General features: G+C 57.6%; 1 protein-coding gene and 1 long non-coding RNA gene across 3 annotated transcripts; one reads left to right on the top strand and one right to left on the bottom strand.

Moving 5' to 3' along the window:
• Window positions 1-4,029: 4,029 nt before the first annotated feature.
• CAPN11 (calpain 11) lies at window positions 4,030-17,010 on the bottom strand. 2 transcript variants are annotated; one of them, XM_042022967.1, is made up of 22 exons: window positions 16,906-17,010; window positions 13,704-13,986; window positions 13,053-13,122; window positions 11,603-11,721; window positions 11,329-11,462; window positions 11,002-11,170; window positions 10,385-10,468; window positions 10,210-10,295; window positions 9,926-10,000; window positions 9,370-9,530; window positions 9,121-9,290; window positions 8,904-8,915; window positions 8,434-8,645; window positions 8,276-8,315; window positions 7,952-8,017; window positions 7,548-7,605; window positions 7,385-7,449; window positions 6,481-6,549; window positions 6,272-6,350; window positions 5,695-5,811; window positions 5,561-5,619; window positions 4,030-5,314 (listed from the first exon to the last, which is right to left on the bottom strand). In XM_042022967.1, exons 2-22 carry the CDS (start codon window positions 13,947-13,949, stop codon window positions 5,288-5,290), a joined length of 2,118 nt encoding a protein of 705 aa, XP_041878901.1. In that variant the 5' UTR covers window positions 13,950-13,986; window positions 16,906-17,010; the 3' UTR covers window positions 4,030-5,287. The 2 variants fall into 2 exon arrangements, with proteins under 2 accessions (XP_041878901.1, XP_041878903.1); XM_042022969.1 differs by lacking the exon at window positions 16,906-17,010 and adding an exon at window positions 15,883-15,959.
• On the top strand, window positions 5,540-8,109 carry LOC121662130. Its single transcript, XR_006015196.1, has 2 exons — window positions 5,540-5,640; window positions 6,209-8,109. It is a non-coding gene; the product is annotated as an uncharacterized LOC121662130 (long non-coding RNA).
• Window positions 17,011-18,333: the final 1,323 nt, after the last annotated feature.

An 18,333-nucleotide genomic window follows, 5' to 3' on the forward strand; every position in this document is an offset into this window, starting at 1 on the left:
CACACGGGAGGGGATGGAAAATTCTTTGGGAACAAAGGGGCCTCTAGTGTGTGGCCTCTGCAGAAACCTGTTTCTTCCCGGGGAGGGAGCACAGGAGGCTCTCACCCTGCTTTGAGAGCCAGATGCTTGCAACATCCCAGCACTGGGAAGAAGGTGGGACAGGGCTTTATTGCCAAGCTCTTGGGACTCATAGAAAAGGCAGATTTTTGTCTCTTGCCAAAAAGGCAGAGATTTTCCCGAGTCACTTTCCCCATCTGGAACGTCAAGGTCTTTAGCCTCTGTTCACAACTGGGCAAAAGTACAGCCCAGGGAGATGAAGGGATGTAAACTTGCTCCTCTGTCCAGTCATGCACAGAGCTGGGAAGAGAATGCAACCTTGAAAGAAAACAAAATTGCACCAGTATCTAATTCGAAACGCAAGATTTAGTGCATTTCCTAGGCCAAGGTATGTAGAGCCTTGCTGTAACTTCTCTGATTCATGGAGGACTTTCTGGTCCTGCAGTCACTGCTGTCTCTCAACACTTTTTACTTGTCTATGTTTCATCCCTCTCCACCAGGGGACTCAAAATTCCTCACCAGATGGTTGGCTTATGTTTTGCTGGGTATGTGTCAAGACCGCTTCCTTTCCGGCATCTGTTTTCTTTATTGTATCAATTGCATAACCACATATTGCCTATTAATTGATGGGAAGGGCTGAAATCCACTTCCTGAGCCTAAACAGGGACTGTATACTCCTCCATAGTACTTACATGTACTTACAGTACTTACATCTCAGATGATCAGTTAGCAACTGGACATTGGCAAACAAGGAGAAAGAGATGCCCTTGGGCAGCACAAAGATGGTGTGGGCTTCTGGTAAGCCTGTGGATGGAGCAATGCTGGTGAGATAAAAGGGCTGGAAGCAGCTCACACAGGGGCCTATCCTCAGGGTGGTGGCAGGACTGTGCAGAGCTGTCCTCTTGTCTTCTCTTCCCTTCCCTGCCATCCCAAAGCCCTGGGAATTCAGCTTGTCCAAAGCCCAGCCCCTTCCTTCTTGCTGCTGAGCAGGGGTGAGCTCACAGCCCACACATCCTCTGGGCAGCTCCTGGGCTTGGAGCCAGCCGGCACCTCCATCTCCTCTGGGAGAGGATGGACCATTGGGAGGCCACATCAGAGGAGGCACAGCTGGAGGGTCGTGGGTGTGGGACATGCCAGCATCTGGGCAGGAGATGGCTGTGCTACCTCCTGGTACAACTCCTCTTGGCTGCTGCTGCCTGTCTGTGGAAGGAATGTCTTCCGAGCAGTCCTGTTGCCTGTCACACAACAGGCAAAGCCAGCACAAGCCACCCCATGAGTGACCTGCCAGCACTCAGCCTGCTCCCAGAACAGCATCTCTGCTCCGTGGGAGGGCAAGGCCCTCATGCCATCTCAGAGGGAGGCACAGGGGACAGAGCCGATGCTTAAACAGGCTGTTGTGTGATAAAATCTCCAAAGGATTTAGCAGGGATCCTGGGAGGAAGGGCATGACCCTTGGGTACTTCACAAGATGTGTGAGATCTGCTGCAAATCTTGCTCTGGACAGCACTGGAAGCTCTCAGAAATGGTAGGGGAGGAAGATGAGAGCCAGGAAGGCCAAGAGTCTTTTGTTATAGGAAACCTCACCCTTCTGGCAGGGATCCTAGAGGGTGCTGGTGGTGGGGACACTGGTGGCACCCAAGCACCCAGCCCCGTGCAGGAGGAACACGGGCCATTCCGGCTGAGGAGGGACACAAGTGCTATAAATAGGCTGTTTAATGCACTGTGGCCAGGCCCTGGAAAGCCCCAGCCCATGCACATTCCCTGCTGCTGGCACTGAGACGGCAGCTGTTGAAAAAGGCCGAATGCAGCAGCTACTGGCTGGTGCTCCTGGCCCTTGCCCCAAGTCCCAGCCCTCCCGCTCCCCTCGTGGAGTGGCTGAGCCTCTAGCATCCTTTGGCATGGGTGCCAAGGCTTATTAGTGTGATGCCAGCTCTGTACTGATGTTGGGACTGCTTCCTGGGCTGGCAGTGACCGCAGGATGCTACTGGTGCTGGAGGGACAAGGAGGATGAGGAGAGGGCTTTCCTCCCTGACATCCTTTGCAGTAGTAGGGACACCGCCATGCCTGGGTGGGAGCTGTGGGGCCATGTCAGAGTCAGCTGCTGCCCACCCACGAGCCCTCAGCTGTGGCTCTCCCCAGCCCCAGCTTGAGATGCTGGGCTGGGCCCCCACTCCCTGTCTCTGCTCACACAAAGGCCCCTTGTGCCCACGGGAATGACATTCCTGCAGCCGTGGGCCCGGGGCAGAGTGAAGCGTAGCCAAGGGGGAGAGGCCAGAGCCCAGCTGCTGGGGCAGCTGGTGGGGCCAGGTGGGGATGGGCTGCGGTCCTGGCCCCCCTCCTGTGCCTGGGGGATGGACATGAGCAGCTGGTGGGAGAGGGGGAATCCCCAGGAAGGGCAGGCAGCTCTGGGCTGTGGGAGGCAGGGCCATATGAGGTGCAGGAAATTCTGGGATGTTGGGGAGCAGGAGCAGCGGTGCTGTGTATCCATGGGTGCTGCTGGCCCACCCAACACAGACTATGGGATAGGTGTGGGAAAGGCAGAAGTTGGCTGGGCTGGCTTTTCCTGGCTAGTGCCCATCCCACGACAAACCCAAAGCTAAGAGCAGTTTTGGTCACTTCTGGCCCCCTTGCTACTCACCTCACCTCAGCATTTAAGGCCTCTGCTGGGCATCTTCCTTGTCCCTTTTGCAATGAGGGGGATGAGCCAGGCTACTTTTAGTGGCATTAGCTGGCAGCTGGGGCAGCCCCTGCCTGCTGACCCCTGCTGATACTGGCCTGCCAGCTGCCAGGGCCGGCGAGAGAAGGGATCTGCCAGCTGGCACCCGCAGGGAGGGAGGGAGGGGGCTTCTGGTAAGGCTACGCCAGGGGCACCTGTCATCCCAAAGCCAGGGTGTCACCATGCCCTACAATTGGGCCTGTGTGTGCGTGACAAAGCCCTGCAGCTGGGACAGCTCTGCATGCCTGCACCCCTGTTCTGTCCCCACCTGAGCCCTTGCTTTGCAGGGGATTTGGGATTGCATGGAGGAGCAGGAAGCCCGGGCTGGCAAGCCCTAAGGTACTCCCACCCCACAGGGAGGCAGCTCAGCTCAGAGGTAGTCAAGAGACAAGCACAAGCAGCCCACCTCCATCCAGCCCTGGGGAGGCTCTATAGGAGAGGGCAGCCTTGTGAGGCAGCTGGAGGGGTTGTTTTGTCCTGCTGGCACACCTCAGCTCCTGTCCATGCTCTGAGCCAGGCTGGCTTGCCCCAGAACTCTGTGCTGCCCCACGGTGGGGACACTGGTCCCAGAGAGCTGGGCTGGTCCAAAGGGCACCCATATAAGGGATCCTGAGATGCTGGGATGGATAAGTTATGAAAGGTCGCTCCTCTTACAAATGCTGAGCACCCCTGGGCCATCCAGGCTGCAATGTCCTTCTGGAGTGGGAGCAAGGGGCAGGATGCACAGACAGCAAGTCCTGCTCTGAGCCATGCTATGAAAAGCCCCACCATGCAGCACTCCACTGTCATTTTCCTGGAAGGCTTCTGCTTCTAGCTGTACCTGGCATGACCCAAAGGAAGCAGGGGAAAACATTCACTTCCCACAGGCTCTACCCAGGGAAAAAATATACCTCTTTTGATCCCCTTCCAGGGTCCAGATTTCCAGGCTGCTCTCCACTTCCACCAGCTCCGTAGTTAACTCCATCCTATCCAAGTGGATCTTCTTTCCCCAGCCTCCACAAGACACCTTTCTTTAAGAGCAGTGCTCCCTTCCCTCTCTCTTACATAGTGCTGCCCCACATGTCAGCGTTAAGACACCCGTGCAAAGGTGTCTAGGAGATGTGGACATCTCCAGCCCCTCAGCAAGACCTGCACCTGGTGGTGCTGCTCCATCTGTACCCCAGGCTGGGCAAGCAGCATGACCTGGGCTTGGCTCTGCACCAGACCATGGTGAGCAGAAGGAGGACGCAGACCCCACGTCACGCCCGGACCACACGTCTAACAGATCTGTTTATTCCTGGAGAGCACAGTGAGCAGGGTGAGGAAGCAGAGCTGCCGGGCAGGCAGCAGTGGTTATTGCTGCGGGTGCATCCTCCAGCGACAACAGGGGTCTGGGGGAAGCAAACTGCCTGCCTGCCTCTACAGGGCACGGGATGGGCCCTCACCCACTGCCAGGCTGGAGCCACCCCAGTACCGCAGAAGAAGGGGAAGGGAATGGAGTAGCACTGAGAAGTGCAAATATGTTGGCACTGGAGTCCATCTGCACTGGGCAAAGGAGCCCAAGCTAAGAGGAGAGTGTAAGTGTGGGAGGATGAGGGACTGGGAGAAGAAACCCAACTGTGTGCTGAAGACCCCCCCTAAACCACCACACCCTGCTCTCTGGAGGAAGGCATTGCCTCTAGCCCTGCTGTGGGCCATGACCAAGCGCAGCAGATGTCCCAGGAGATCCCAGGGATGGGAGGGGAGGCCAGGCTGCTGTGACAGTGACGGCATCGCTGTGCCCATGTGGAAAAGAGGAGCTTCAGCTGCTGCGCTACAGGGTCACATGTGTTCACATGACGGAGGAGCCCCGAAACATTCAGTGCTTGAGTTGTAGGGCTTGACCCCGTGGTGGGCATAGGCAGGGGCATGGAGGTGGGAGGGATGTGTTGAAGGCCACGCAGAAAGAGCCAGCAGGCTCCATGCTTTGGTCGCGTTTAGTGGTGACAAGTACAGTGCAAGGGCTTCAAGAAATCGAGTATGGCCATTCCTCCTCCCAGAAGGCCACTCTGGCTCCCTCAGGAACCTGCTGCTTGAGCAAGGCAATACCTGCTGATGCTCCCAGGTGTGGGTGCAGAGATAGGCAACGTGTGCCGGAGGGGATGGGTCAGCACTAGAGCAAGCGATACGAGTGTCCTCCCCCTCATGCCCCAGCAGCTGCCTCTCCCTGCTCTGCAGCTGGCCCCCAGCCTGCCACCATGCAGGGATTCGTAGGTACCCCATGCTGCTTGCCCTCCTCCTGTTCTGGGGTGAGGGGGAGAAAGGGGGAGTGGAGAGAAGCCCAGCCCAGAAGAGGAGAAGGGAATCCCCTGCCTGCCTTGACCCCTGGTCCACTGGAGAAGATGGTGTGAGGCTTGCCGGAAGGCAGGGCTGGTGGCTCAGTGTGGGATGGAGCAAGGGGGGAAGAGTATCCTGTATCCACGGATCCAAGGGGAGGCACTTGGAGTAGGCCTGGCCCATTGGGGTGTTCCAGCTGCAGCGGATCTGTTGTAACTCCTAGCCACACATCGTCAGCAGCAGCCACTGGGAAGGAGTGGGAGAAGGGATGAGCAGGGTGCATTTTTGGCATGTTCTCATGAGCCAGTTTTAACAGCCCTCCAAGAAACACAGAGCCTGCAGCGGTTCTGTTTACTCATCTTGATCTTTTATGGGTTCTTTCCCTACCCAGGGGGCTGGAGGGCTTTCTACCACCTACCCCAAGAGCCCCATCCACCTTAATGCCATGTCCCCTTGTTTCCCACCCCACCTTCCACTGGGCTGAGCTCTCACCTCAGAAAGGTTCATGACAGCAGTGCCAGTGCCTTCAGCGTCCATGCTACGGAAGAACCCTGCAGGGACACAAGCACAAAGTGAGCAACACATCTTTCTGTTCCTGCCCTCCCTGCCCCAGGGCCATCACTCACTGAACATGGTCTCCAGCTTCAGGAGGCAGCAGACAAAGTTGTCAAAGTCCACGCCCATGTCACTGTCTGCATAGCGGGCCACCACTACCTGATGCAGCTTGTTGTTCAGCTTGAAACCTGCAAGGCAGAGAGCAGTCAGCCCCCCAGGGAGGCAGGAGAGCAGGGTGTAGTTGTGGAAGTCCATACACCCACACAAAGGGTCCACCAACCCACCCAAGGAAGGGCACTGTGTCCAGCCTCAATAGGAAGAGGGGATGCTCTCCCTGCAGCCATATATGACTAGTTAGCTCACTGATCCACCCCAGGCCTCTGCTTTGCCAGGATGGGATTCTGCAGGTCAGAGGAGGACAGAGGCTGGGACCATCTTGCATGCATCCCTAACTGAGGCTCCAGCACTTGGCACAGCTGGGATGGAGAAAGCCTGGTGCATACATGGGCCACATCTCACTACAACAGGTTGGCTTCAAGCATGCAATATAGGCTGCTTACACCCTTCTCCTGCTATTTGGAACAGGACTCTGACAGCAGGAGCCCCCTCCCCAGCCTCCAGCCCAGTCCCATCCTTCTCCAGACCTACCGGCTGACTCTAGAGCCATGCGCATCTCATAGGAGCTCATGGTGCCTGACTTATCCAGGTCGTACTGGCGGAAGATCGTCTGCAAAAACATCACAGAGGACATGAGGGGAAGACTCTCCTTTGGCCTCCACCCTGGCTGTCCCCTCTCTTTGCTGCCCCAGGAGGGGGGCTACCCCTGTGCAGTGCACCATGCCCCCTCTCCTCCTCACCAGCCAGCTCCGGATCTTGTTCCACAGGATCTGGAACTCCACCAGCCCAAGGCGGGCACTCCCGTCTTTCTGGGGAGCAGAGGGTCAAGGAGGTCAAAGCAGCCAGGAAAGGGGGTGGTGCAAAGGCAAAGCTCCCAGATCCCAGCCACCTGAGGCAAGAAAAGCCTGGACACACTTGCTCTGCCCAATTTTCCCTCCAACCTTCCCCTCTATCCTGCAACATCGGCAAAATAAGAGACTGCAATCCAGCAAGGAAAGGGAACTAGCTGCCATGTCATTCCCTGGGGCCAGCCGTGCTGCTGCTGTAGGAAGCACATTGCTGTGCTGTCCTTGGACCGAAGCTGGGCTGGCCTGCAGCAAAAAGGGAAGTTGTAGGGCCAGGCTGGAGAAGGGCTCAGAGGTGCTCCTTGCCTGACCCCTCAGCTGCATGTCCTTGTGCAAGCAGGACACCAGCCATGGCTCTTGTCGCTTGACACTTCTCATCCACAACAGCTGGACAGGATGGTTTGGGGTCAAGAAGCCCAGTAGTCCTTGTTCCCTTCCAGGAGTGCCTCAAAGGCTGGGTGGCACAACAGCACATCAGGCTGGGGAGCCCGTGGGAAGTGAAGCTTTTCTTTGAGGTGAAAGTAGAAGGCATGGAATGGGACCATGCTGGGCTTTTGGTGGCAGAGCCAGGGCCCAAGCAAGCAGGGGAAGTGATGGCCCTTTCAAAAAAACCTGCTCCCAAAGCCAAAGAGTATAGAGCAGGCAGCCCTGAAGCCATAAGGACCCCTTCCTTTCCTCCACCAGTTGAACAGCTTCGGCACTGCTGGAGAGCCAAGCCCCAGCTCCAACAGAGAAGTCTTGTTTCCAGCAGGCTGAGCACCAGGAAAGCTGGCCCCAGCCCACAGCACCAAGAGGATACATCCATCAGGTTGACCATGTTGCGGCAGGAGTCCAGGCTGAACCCATCTGTTTTCAGATCTTTGTCTGAGGAGAAAGGAGGAGGTTGAGCACATGCCTCAAAACCCAACCTGCTGAGCAAGCCTGGGCTGCAGGGAGCAAGGGGTGGGAAGAGTAGTGCTTACGTCTAGAGATGACTCTGTTCAGAATAGTCCGAAGCTCAAAGACACTGATTTCCATGTCCTGGAGCAGAATCAGAGTTAGCATCACCCCTTGCCTGCTCTCCACCCCACTTGTGGCCATTGTCCCCCTCCTGCCTAAACATCTCTGCCTTAGTCACAAAACATGAGGATGCCATTACATTTCTGGCACACCCAGAAGAGTTTTGGTCACAGCTGGATTCTCTTCCCCAAATCTACCCGTCACACCATCCCTGAAGGCAGCTGGGCTGAGCAAAGATGGACTTGTCTGCAGGATGAGACTGAGTGAGCACGGGGTGGGCTGGAACTCCCATGGCCAGGGGTTCGGTCCTGTTCCCTTTCCTCACCTCCCCAGGGGGCCTTCCAGAGCTTGGCACAGCCATACCCACCTCCCCTGCCAGCTGCTGGAACATGTTCTTGAAGCTGTCCTCTATGTCATCCTCAGTTATTTCCTCCTGGGGTGATGCAAACCAGAAAGAAGAGGTTAGTGGTCAAACCCAGGCTCTGCCCTGCCTCCCAGGCTCAGTAAATGCCAACTGGAAAGGAAGCTCTTCTTTGTTCATCTCATCTTTGTTAGTTCCCACATCCCCATCACCCCAGCCCCTCTCCAGCCACAGTGACACCCCAGACTCAGCCGGCCACCCCCGGCCTGTAGCTCCCCCTCCCAAGTCCCGGAGCCTCAGCACCAGCCGATCCAAAGTGGCGGCTCCTACCTCATCTGCCAGATCTGCTGAGATCTCCTCATCCAGCTCCCTGGGGCAGAAAGGGGAAAACGAAGTGATGAGCAGGGTCCCCAGCCAGCAGGCTGCCTGCAGTGGGAAACATCGCACTGCTCACAGACACGGGGTGTCCCTCCCAGGCCAGGACTCACGCCGTGTCCGACTGCTTCTCGGTGAAGACGCGCAGGACGAAGTCGGCCTCCTTGTGCGGTTCGAAGGTGGAGGGCACAATGATGTACTCGCCCGGGGGCAGCCGGATCTGGTTGCTCACTTCCCGCAGGTTGATGAAGGTCTCCGACCGTGCCCGGGACTGGTTTCGCAGGAAGAAGTCCTTCTTCAAGTGCACATTCTGCATGCCCTGGGCCTGGGGGAAGGAATGTTCTTGTGGACCACAATGGGAAGCACCCACAGGGAGTGGTGGGACCAATGTCAGCCCCATCAGGTAGGACAGCCCTGCCCTGCTCATCCAGTAGGAGCCACCCCTCTGTCCCACATGGGGGTGCCCAGCATCCACTAGCACCCTAGCCATGGAGATCCCATGCCACTGGATGCATCAACCCGTTTTTGCCAAGTCTTGTGCTTCCCTCCAAGACAGTGTAGGCTCTGACAGCTCAGGACGTACCTCCTCAGGAACCTGCAGATAGAGGGAAAAGGGGAAAAAATATCACAATCCCAGTACCTGCCCCATCCCTTACAGCTGCAGGGAGCACAGGATGGGGGCATTAGCCCACAGCTGGCCAAAGCTGGTGGAAAAGGTTTCCTTGAGGACTGGGGTTGAGGCGGGACTGGCAGGGCTGAGCCTGTCCCAGGGAAGAAGCCTTGGGGCGGGCAGGGGTTACCTCGTAGACAGCAAAGCCGATGGTGTGCATGTCACCTCCCACCCGCCGCTCCCGCCGACGGTGCTTCTGCATCAGAGCCACCAGGAAGCTGCAGGCCACCTCATCGTCCCCAGGGTCATCATCTTCTTCCAGCAACTTGATCTTAAACTGGGGGTTGATCCAGAATGTGGCTGGGAGGAAGGGGATGTGTGGATGAGATACCTGGTTTCATCAAGCTGCCAAGAGCACGGATGTGGAGGCCAGAGGTACCTGGGTGATTCCTGCAGCCCCCAGCAGAGCTCCCCCGGCGCCACGTGCCCTCGAACACCTGCGTGTGCCATCTGCTGAGCTCGTCCTTGGTGAGGGCATCGGGGGTCAGGTTGCAGATCTCCAGCCTGGAGAACTCCCTCATGAAGTCCCGGAAAGACATCCTGTGGGAGGCAGGTAGGGGCTGAGGCCAGGGCACTGCTGTGGGGAGGGAGGAGAGCGCAAGCAGCTCTGGACCCAGCTAGCATTTTAGGAGAATTAAGTGACAGTAAAATCTTTTACCCTAAACACTTATAGCTTATTTAAAGCCTAGTGCTGGCTTTGGGTAAGAAAGGATGTTTATTTTGCATTTAGTTGGCCTAAATTTCCTTCAAGGGAGGAAAATTATTAACTAGATCAGATGAGGAAACACTGGCAAGCTCTCCAGTGCTGGAAAGCCAGCTCATAAAGGCAGGTCATGTGCTTCAGGTGAAGCATGATAGCAGGATCTCTCCCCAGCTCCTCTGCTCATTCCCAGACTGGCTGCTGAAATAGAGCAGCACTTTGCTCTGGCACTCACCAGAACTCTCCATCCTCCATCTTCAGCTGCAGCTCTTCCCTCTCGTCGGGGTCAATGTTGTTCCACTCAGAGGAGCTGGAGAAGTAGGAGAGAGACAATTAGATAGGGACTCCTGAAGGGGCACTGAGAGCAGTTCAGAGCTGGCCCTCAACTCCGCTCTTTCTGATGCGAAGGGCACGGCACACTGTGAGCTTCCCCTCCGCAGTGCCCTGTGCCCGACTGCTGTGTGCGCAGCGCTTGCTGGCCTGACAGAGCGAGACTGCCGTCCCTCCTGTCCTGCTTACCCATCACTCCAGGCTCCAGTCCACTCCACCTGACCCCAGGGGTTCCTGATGCGGATGAGTTGTTCCGGCTGACCCCGGTAGTTCACCTGCCAGACACCAGACACAGGAGGTGGAGCCCATGCCACTGTTCAGGCTGTAACTGCTAAGGAATTAAAGTCTAATCTAGGTGACTCACATCTCTGAAGGCTGTGACAGAATAGGCATGGCCCTTCACCAGCTTCTTGAAGGTCACTGCTTCCATATCGAAGGCACTTGTGATCTGAGGAGAACGTGTAATGCTCAAGTCAATAGGATTGAATTAATGTAGTCCTATCCCTACCCCTTCCCTCCATGTGTGGAGAACTCTTGCTTTGCACTGCTCCAGCCAAGAGAAGTAGCAGGTAGCAGCTCCCTGTGCTCAAAGGCTGCTGGCTGTGGACAATTTAAAGACAATTTCCCTAGCACAGAACCCCGACGATCCATCAGGGAACCACCCAAACTTCAGAATTTAAAAACCATGCTCCAGGTAATTTGCTGATGCAAGACATGGCCAGAGTCATGGGCAGTCCCTTGTCCTGCACTTGAGATGAACAGCCCCGCTCCATCCAAAGGAGCCCATTCACAGCAACTGGGCTGCAGCACCACGTGTTGTGCTGCAGGGCTGCCACACTGCCTCTGGAAAGGGTGCTGTGGAAGAGGAAAAGGAAGTAACCTCCCATGCAGTGTCCCAGCGAGGGGGCTGCTGATACAGCCCTGGGCTGTGAGGCCTCACTTTGGCCAGCTGAGCCCCGCTGGTCCCGGCACACCACTTACGTCGATGGAGCAGCCCAGCAGGGACCCCCTCTCCAGCGCCTTGCGGATGATGTGGCCCATGTTGCGCGGTGGCCGCTTCAGGTCGTACATCTCTGCCACGCCGCCCGTGAAGTCCTCAAAGCCCTCGGTGGTGCTGCCCCCCGAGAGCGACTCATAGCAGCCATTCAGCCTGAGGGGTGCGTGAGGAGGCAAGGAGGTAGCACACTGCTGCTGCCCAGCCACCCAGCACAAGCAGGGACAGAGACAGAGGAGACTCCCTTCCCTCTGCCCTGCACAGTGAGTGCCCTGCCCCCCACCCACCCACATGCCCACCACGGGGGTACCCACTTGGCATAGGCCTTCTCCAGCAGAGCACTCCAGAACTCGGTGCACTCTGCCGAGTGGACAAACAGAAGTTCCCCATCCTTGGTGGGCAGCTGGTCATCCACCACCACATCCACCCACTCACCAAACTGCCAGATCTGGGGAGTAAGGAGAGAGCGGGGTGAGGTCAGAACACCACATGGCTTGCTCATCCCTACCCAGAGGGATGGCCTCAACCCACCACCCTCACTTCTGCTGCAGCCCACCACCTGTGGAGGGCCAGGAGCTCCCAGCCCACCTGGAAGTGAAAGATGCCAGCATAGTCCTCCTGGAAACTCTGTCCGTGGGGCACCACGCGGTGCAGGAGCTCCTCGTTGAGTGTGAGGGAGCCAATGGCAGCCAGCAGCCAGCAGTCGCCTGGGGAAGGAGAGGAAGCTGGTACCGATCACCTTCCTAGCTGGGAGGGTAGGTGATGGATGTTTAGGAGCCCACAGTGTGCACTCCTTGCAAATGTTTGGGGCTCCCCAGCTCAGAAAGTCCATGGAAAAACCAGAGAAGGTCCAGCAAGCAGAACTCAGGGATCCAAGCTTGCTCAGCCTGCCCACAGAGAGAAATATTAGCTCAAGGCAACAGGGAACGATCCTCCCTCACCTGGAGCCTGTGCCCAGGACACCACACACAGTCAGCACCAACAGCCCCCTCCTGCAGCCATTTATCTAGACCCTCCTGGAACTCATTCATATGACTGCCCTCCATATCTCAGACAGCAAGTTCTGCACCAGAATTACACTTTGCATGTAAAAAGGCCATTTTATCAAGCAAGCAGTTTAATGCTGCTGCCCCCGCTTCTCAAATTGCAAGCAGCACCACCTCACTTTTCCAAGTGATCTTAACCACAAGTGCTGCTCCAGGCCAGCACTGTGCTTTAAATTCTTTGCCTTGATTTCCTTTTCTCTTTTGCCTTTGAAGCCTTTCACACCTTAGCCTTGAGCCTGGGTAATATGTAACTGGGCTGTGGTTTGACAAAATGCCATTTCAGAGTTTTTAATGACCAAGTGAACACTACCACAGTACTTCAGGCTGTTAAGCACTCCAGTTGCCATCTCAGGTCTGTCCTAATTACTGGATATATTAAATGTAGTCAGCCCTGAAAACAGCATGCTGTATGTGCTAAGGTATACAGTACTCCCCATCAAGTGCCCTACTTGCTCCCAATCAGGGCAACACTCTCTGTGGTACCAAGATCTGTTTCTGATGACCACAAAATCCCAGCTGTGATTCAACTCTTCCAGCCTACCCAGCCCATTAACACTTTTCTCCTTGTCTCAGTGCCTTTGCCTTGGGAGACATCCCTGGAGAAATGACAAATCATCACTTGTACACCTCTCGATTCCCTTCTGCCACACCACATTGCTTGGCAAGCACTTTGTCACCACCACCACCACCTCAGTTTGTTACTGTCATGCAGCTGCCATCCCTCACCATTTACCAAGCAGGGAGCTCTTTGGAGCAGCTCCTGGCATTGTTGTCAGGTATAGATGCACCCAGAATCTCCCCTGATCTCGGCATGGTCAAATTGTGCACACATCAACTAATTTCCGTGGAGCCTTAACCTAGAGCTGCCAGGAGGAACAGGATGACCTCTGACTTGCAGTTTCCACCTCACCAAATGGAAAGGGCCAGCCACCCAACCCTCCCCAGTCACTACTGTCTGTACCAAGGTCCAGGGACAAAGCTTCAACACGTACCCAGAGCCCCCTGGCAGATGTCCGTCCGGGTGGCACCGCCAACGATGAACTGAGGGTCATCCACTAATTCCTGCAGAAGGACAGAATCAGATGCTGGTGCTGGATCTTGGCAGGGCCTGGGCATTAGCAGGGCTGGCACCCACTGCAGCTCTGACTCGAGAGAAACGGTATATGGTCCCTGCAAGATGCACCCCAGCTGCCCTCTGCTAGGGATGGCTGCTTGACTGCAACCCCAGGGCCATCATGGTAAGTCAGGGCAAGATCTTCTGCTGTAGCCATGGGAGGACATGGCTGGATGACATTCCCTTGCCCTCATGGCACCAGGGGTTATGCACTCTCAAAAGCCCCAGTTACTGAGGGTGACACATCCATGCCATGACACCTAGAAACAGCAACACAACCTACCTATTTTGAAGCCCACAGTCTGCTGCCCAGAGAAAGCAGTGCCTGCTAAACACAATGCTTTTCTGAGCAGACACTCATGGGGAATGGCCCTGGCCCCTTGGGAAAGTGGCTCTGCAACATTCCAGGGACTTTGAGCCCTGAGGGGTGCCAGCCAGGGCCAGTCTGCAGCTCAGCAGACCACATCAGTGCGGATGTGCAGGGCAGGGATGCCAGCCCAATCTGAGAAGAAGCAAGCCCAGCACTTACCGACGGACGCTTCCACTCTACTCCCCGCGTCTTACTGGAGTGTGGCCCCAGCTCCTTGAATCCGAGGGCAGAGGGGCCAGCTGGGAACTGGGGATCCCTGAAGAGGGTGCCACTCTCAATGCACTGCTGCTTGAGGGCCTCATAGTCCTGGCTGAGGTACTTGATGGCGTTGTTGTGCTGGCCAAGCCCCTCGGCTCTCAGGCGGTCTCTCTGCACACGAGCAGCCATCCCGCCAAAGGGCATCATAGCCGGGCACCAGCACCGCTACCTTCAGCTCTGCTCCCTGCAACAGAACAGGCATGGCCAGGCTGAGGCAGGGCCCGCTACCTTGCTCTGCCCTCCAGGGATATCAGCCATCACACAGAGCCAGGCTTGGAGGCTGAATCCCCAATTCCCCACCACTCCCATAGCAGGGACCTTCTCCAGCAGCACTGGCCTGGTGGAGTGAGCCCAGTGACACACAGAGGTGGGCACACACATCAGGAGAACCTCCCAGACCCCATCCCCAGCAGCAGCCCCGTTCTGAGCCCTGTCCTACATCCTGGCCGTCGCAGCCGTGCTGTCTTTAGGGGACACCGAGCGGGCAAAGCAGCATTGACGGCTGGCTGGGAGGAGGCAACCCCCCAGCACCTAGGTCATGGGTCCTGTCCCGTCCCCGCTACGCCAAAAGGCTGTGCCTGGAGGAATTTCAGACGCTTTCCAAACCCGTCAGCCTCTCCTCCCGGCGTAGTTTTCCGGGTTCTTTCCTTGTCCCGGCTCCTCCTCACCCGCTTCAGCCCGCTTCAGCTTCTCCCACCCCCCGGGGCCTCTCCCTCTTCTTTTCCCTCTTCCCCGAAAGCCGCCCCGGCTTCCTGAGTACTGAGTCAATAGGGCCGGGTAGGGAGGAGCCCAGCGGGGGCAGATAGCGCTAACTATGGGGCCAGAGAAGGACAGGGAAGGGAGAGGCGGGACAGCACACGCACACACAGGGAGGATGACTCAAGTCTCGTCGAGTGCCAGTGGAGCAGCCTGCTGGGAGACACTGGGCAGGGGTTACGGAGCGCAGCGGGGCACACCGGCACCAGGAGAGCAGGGCAGGACAGACACCGCAGAGCCCGCACCCCGCACCTTTCCCCGCCCCGGCCATCCTCCCGGGGGTTTGACCAGCAGCACGGCCAGGAGCTTCGAACCAGCATGGCACAGCTGCCAGGAATGTCTGGCCCCGCAGCCCTGCCCCACCGCGTCCGCTGCGGTGGGCAAGTCCGAGCTGCCCTCCCGCCGTCCAGCTGCCCTCAGCCCTGCCCAACACCATGGCAGCAGCCAGCGCTCACACCCACTGCATCGCTCAGGCTGGACGGGGCTCTGGGGCCGTCTGGTCCAAGCCTCCATGCAAGCAGTGTCACCTGCAGCAGGGCCATGGGGCAGGTGCCACCACCATTAGCCCACTGGCACCTGCGGCTCACCCTGCCCCACTCCCCAGCCATCTCAGCTCCTGCTTGGTAGGGCTGGTGCCGAATAGTTCAGAAGTTTCTCCATGTGAGAGAGTGGAGTAGTCCTTGGGTAAATAAGCCAGGAGCCAGCAACTCTCTCAGAGCAGCAAACTCGAATGCCAGTGCTGGCCCGCTCCCTCTGCAGCACCCTATCCCAGGGGAGCAGGGTGCAGCCTGGCTCCAGAGAGGCTGCTTTCCTTGTCCTGAAGTGCTGTGATAGCCAGAGGGAAGGCAGGCAACAGTGAGACGGGTGCAAGCTCTTGGCAGATGCAGAGGGCATAAACTTGGCTGCTAACCCATGGGCTGTCCTAGCCAGAAGCTTTTCAGAAGAAAAATCTACTCTTCCCCATTACTCTGCCTGCTCTGGGATGCTCTAAACCCACTATCCTTCTCCAGGGCAGCGCCAGCCCTTCTCTCCTCTGTGGTGGTCCCAAATCTATGGAGGTCCTCCAACAACTCCTGCAGCCCTGGCAGTCTCTCCCAGTGGCAAAGCACTCGGTGCCTGCAGAGCTGGCAGGATGGCTCCTCCAGTCCCAGACACTGCCCAGAACATAGGGGGGCCTGAGGGAGGAGGAATCCCAAGTACAGCTGCCCACACCGCCTCCACCTCCCACCTCCCAAACTCCCCAGCACAGCCTGACAATGACCATGAAACTTCCCCTGCCTGCAGCCCCTGACAGGTTCCCTGCACCCTTTCCCACCCTACCTACCGGCACCGGCCATGGCTCCTACATGGGGAGCTGTGTGCAGACACAGGCACGGTATGAGTTATTCTTAGCTCTGTGGCTCAAAATACTCAGGAAGGCTGTGCTCAGTGGCAGACGGAGGTCACGCAAGCGCAGAGCAAAGAAAAGCATTTCAGACCCCAGAATGGGAGAGGAACCACATGGGTCTTTAAAGCAATGGGGTCAGCTGCTGACACCTCCCCAGGCTGATGCTGACAGACACTGCAGGTCCTCCACGGAGGAGGAAGGGGTGTGATGAGACAAGCCAAGCCCCCAGGGCACTTTTCCACCACGAGTGACACCCAACTGCAATATGATGCTTTCCAGTACTCGAGGCACCTCTGATCCCTCCCAGGTGGGAGCAAAAAGTCACACTGGTTCCTGCAGGGTCCCTGACACCTTGTGCCCTTTTGCGCATACTGCAAAACCCTACGGCAGCATCATTGTTGAAGTCCAGCCAAAAATCTTTGCAGACCTCAGGTTTGCCAGCTGTGCTTGAAGATCAACGGAAGTAGGGAGTTCCCTTCCCCAAAATCAGCCCTGACACACTGTATCCTGCCGCATACTCAGCTCGGGGCAGGACGCCACAGCCGCCCATGGCATCCCACAGTGCTCAAGCAGTTCTCAGGCCCTTTCCAGCCTTCCGGATGACAAAAACCCTCGTTTCCCGCAGGCTCCTCTTTATGTTACCGCGTCCCTTTGACGGGATACGGGCTTGGCTTTGGGGTCGGCAGCGCATCCCGGGAGGCTGAGCTATACAGCTTACTCGCCGCCCCGATTGAGAAGCCTCTGGGTCTCTGCGGATGCGTTACCTAATGCAAAAATCCCTGCTGACAGGGGATGGGAGGGATAGGCAAGCCTGGATAAGCTTAGAGAACAGAGGAAGCAGCCGGGGAGGGGGAGACGGAACGGACCTGCAGCCCTGCCCGCCCGGCGGCGGGCTCCCCCCCGGTGCTTAACCCCATGCTGGGGGTCGGATAAGGGTGAGGATGGGGGGGATGGACTTACGGAAGCTGCTGCCGCCACCGCCCTGCCCGCTTCGGCTCGGCCCGGCCCAGCCCAGCCCAGCCCGGCTCGGTACAGCCCCGCGGAAGGTGGAGTTTCGGCGGGCAGGATGTGCGAGCAAAGGCGGGAGGGCAGTGGGAGGGGGAATTAAAGGAGCAGTGACTGCTTGCAGACACTGGGAGGGGATTGATCGGGACTGCTGGTGAGGTTCTGTCTGCTGACACCCTCTCCCAGCTCCCAGGGATGGAGGGGTACCGCCGGGATGGGCGTACTCCTTCCACCATTGTTCTGAGGAAAGGGTTGGGTGCCCACGGAAACCGGGGCTGGAAGGAAAAGAGGAAGCAACTTTCCCCTAGGAATGGGTTTGCGGGTGACTGCTCCACACTGCCGGCACCCTAGCTTAGCTGGGTGAAGCTCTGTACTGCACTTTGTCCCCGGAACTTGTTGACCTTCTGCTGCCACGACTGAGTGCGGTGGTCCCCGCGGCCACGGTCAACAACGCTGCCAGCAGCTGCCCCGGCCTCTCTGCGTGCCCCGGCTGGCACCCCACCTCCCAGCTGCCCCTCGCTGCTGGGTGCCAGCAGGGCCCTCTCCGGGCAGATCCCACTGCCCCGGGGCTTTCCACAGCCACATCGGGGCTGCCCCAGCATGCCCTCCGTGATTCACGCTGCAGCTATGCTGGGTGGTACTGTTACCAGTGGGCATGGCCACAGCACGGCTTCGCACCGTACCGTGGAGCCCTTCGTGGTTCAACATGGCTTTGCCTGGCATAGCATGGTTCAGCATGGATTGGCACAGCTTGGCCTGGTGTGGCTTAGCCCAGCATATCTGCCGTGGCTTGGCCTGGCATGAGCAGCTCAGCTCAGCTCATCCCTGTCCCAGGAAAGAAGCTCTGTATTGCCATTCTTCTGGTGCCAGGGCTGAAAAGGATGATCCTAATGGGCGTCACCAACCCTGGGGCTCCTCCTTCCCTGGTGCCTGTTTGCAGCTGGGGAGGCTGTGCCCATACAGCCTCCCTGCAGCAGCTGGCATCGAGCCTGCGGGAGCCTAGGCCGCACAGGGCACCTGCTTTCTACCTCACCCCACCTTACCCCAAGGGGGTAAATCCATCCTAAGCAGGGAGCAAGTTGCACATTGGAGCCAGGAGCTGTGTCCCTTGCCTAAGGGAAGGGCAACCCAAACATTTAAAACCAGCTGTAGCATGGTCCTGCTGCTGCACCCACAAGGGACCAGTCCAGTCCTGGCCAGCACCCACTAGAACTGCCCTATCCCTATATAGGGGACTCTCTTACAGGCAACTTGTTCTGCCCCCCCTAGTGCAGAGGAGGCCTGGGGGTGCCCTGCTCTGGGTTGTTGCAAGGGCTGTTCCATCTTTTTCCCATCCAGGCTTGCTACAGGCTGAAAGCATAAGGGGGTCCCTGCTGGGGTCAT

This window comes from Corvus kubaryi, unplaced genomic scaffold (genome assembly GCF_017639235.1).
Source record: "Corvus kubaryi isolate FWS band 111438036 unplaced genomic scaffold, C.kubaryi_AGA036_p1.0 37232, whole genome shotgun sequence".
NCBI lineage: Eukaryota > Metazoa > Chordata > Aves > Passeriformes > Corvidae > Corvus > Corvus kubaryi.

What these genes read in the sequence shown, in the direction of transcription:
- CAPN11 (XM_042022967.1), bottom strand. Translation starts at nt 13,949, where the DNA reads ATGATGCCCTTTGGCGGGATGGCTGCTCGTGTGCAGAGAGACCGCCTG. An exon ending in ACTGGAGCCTGGAGTGATGG is followed by an intron (nt 10,001 to 10,209) that starts GTAAGCAGGACA and finishes CTACTTCTCCAG; the next exon opens with CTCCTCTGAGTGGAACAACA. An exon ending in ACAAGATCCGGAGCTGGCTG is followed by an intron (nt 6,351 to 6,480) that starts GTGAGGAGGAGA and finishes ATGTTTTTGCAG; the next exon opens with ACGATCTTCCGCCAGTACGA.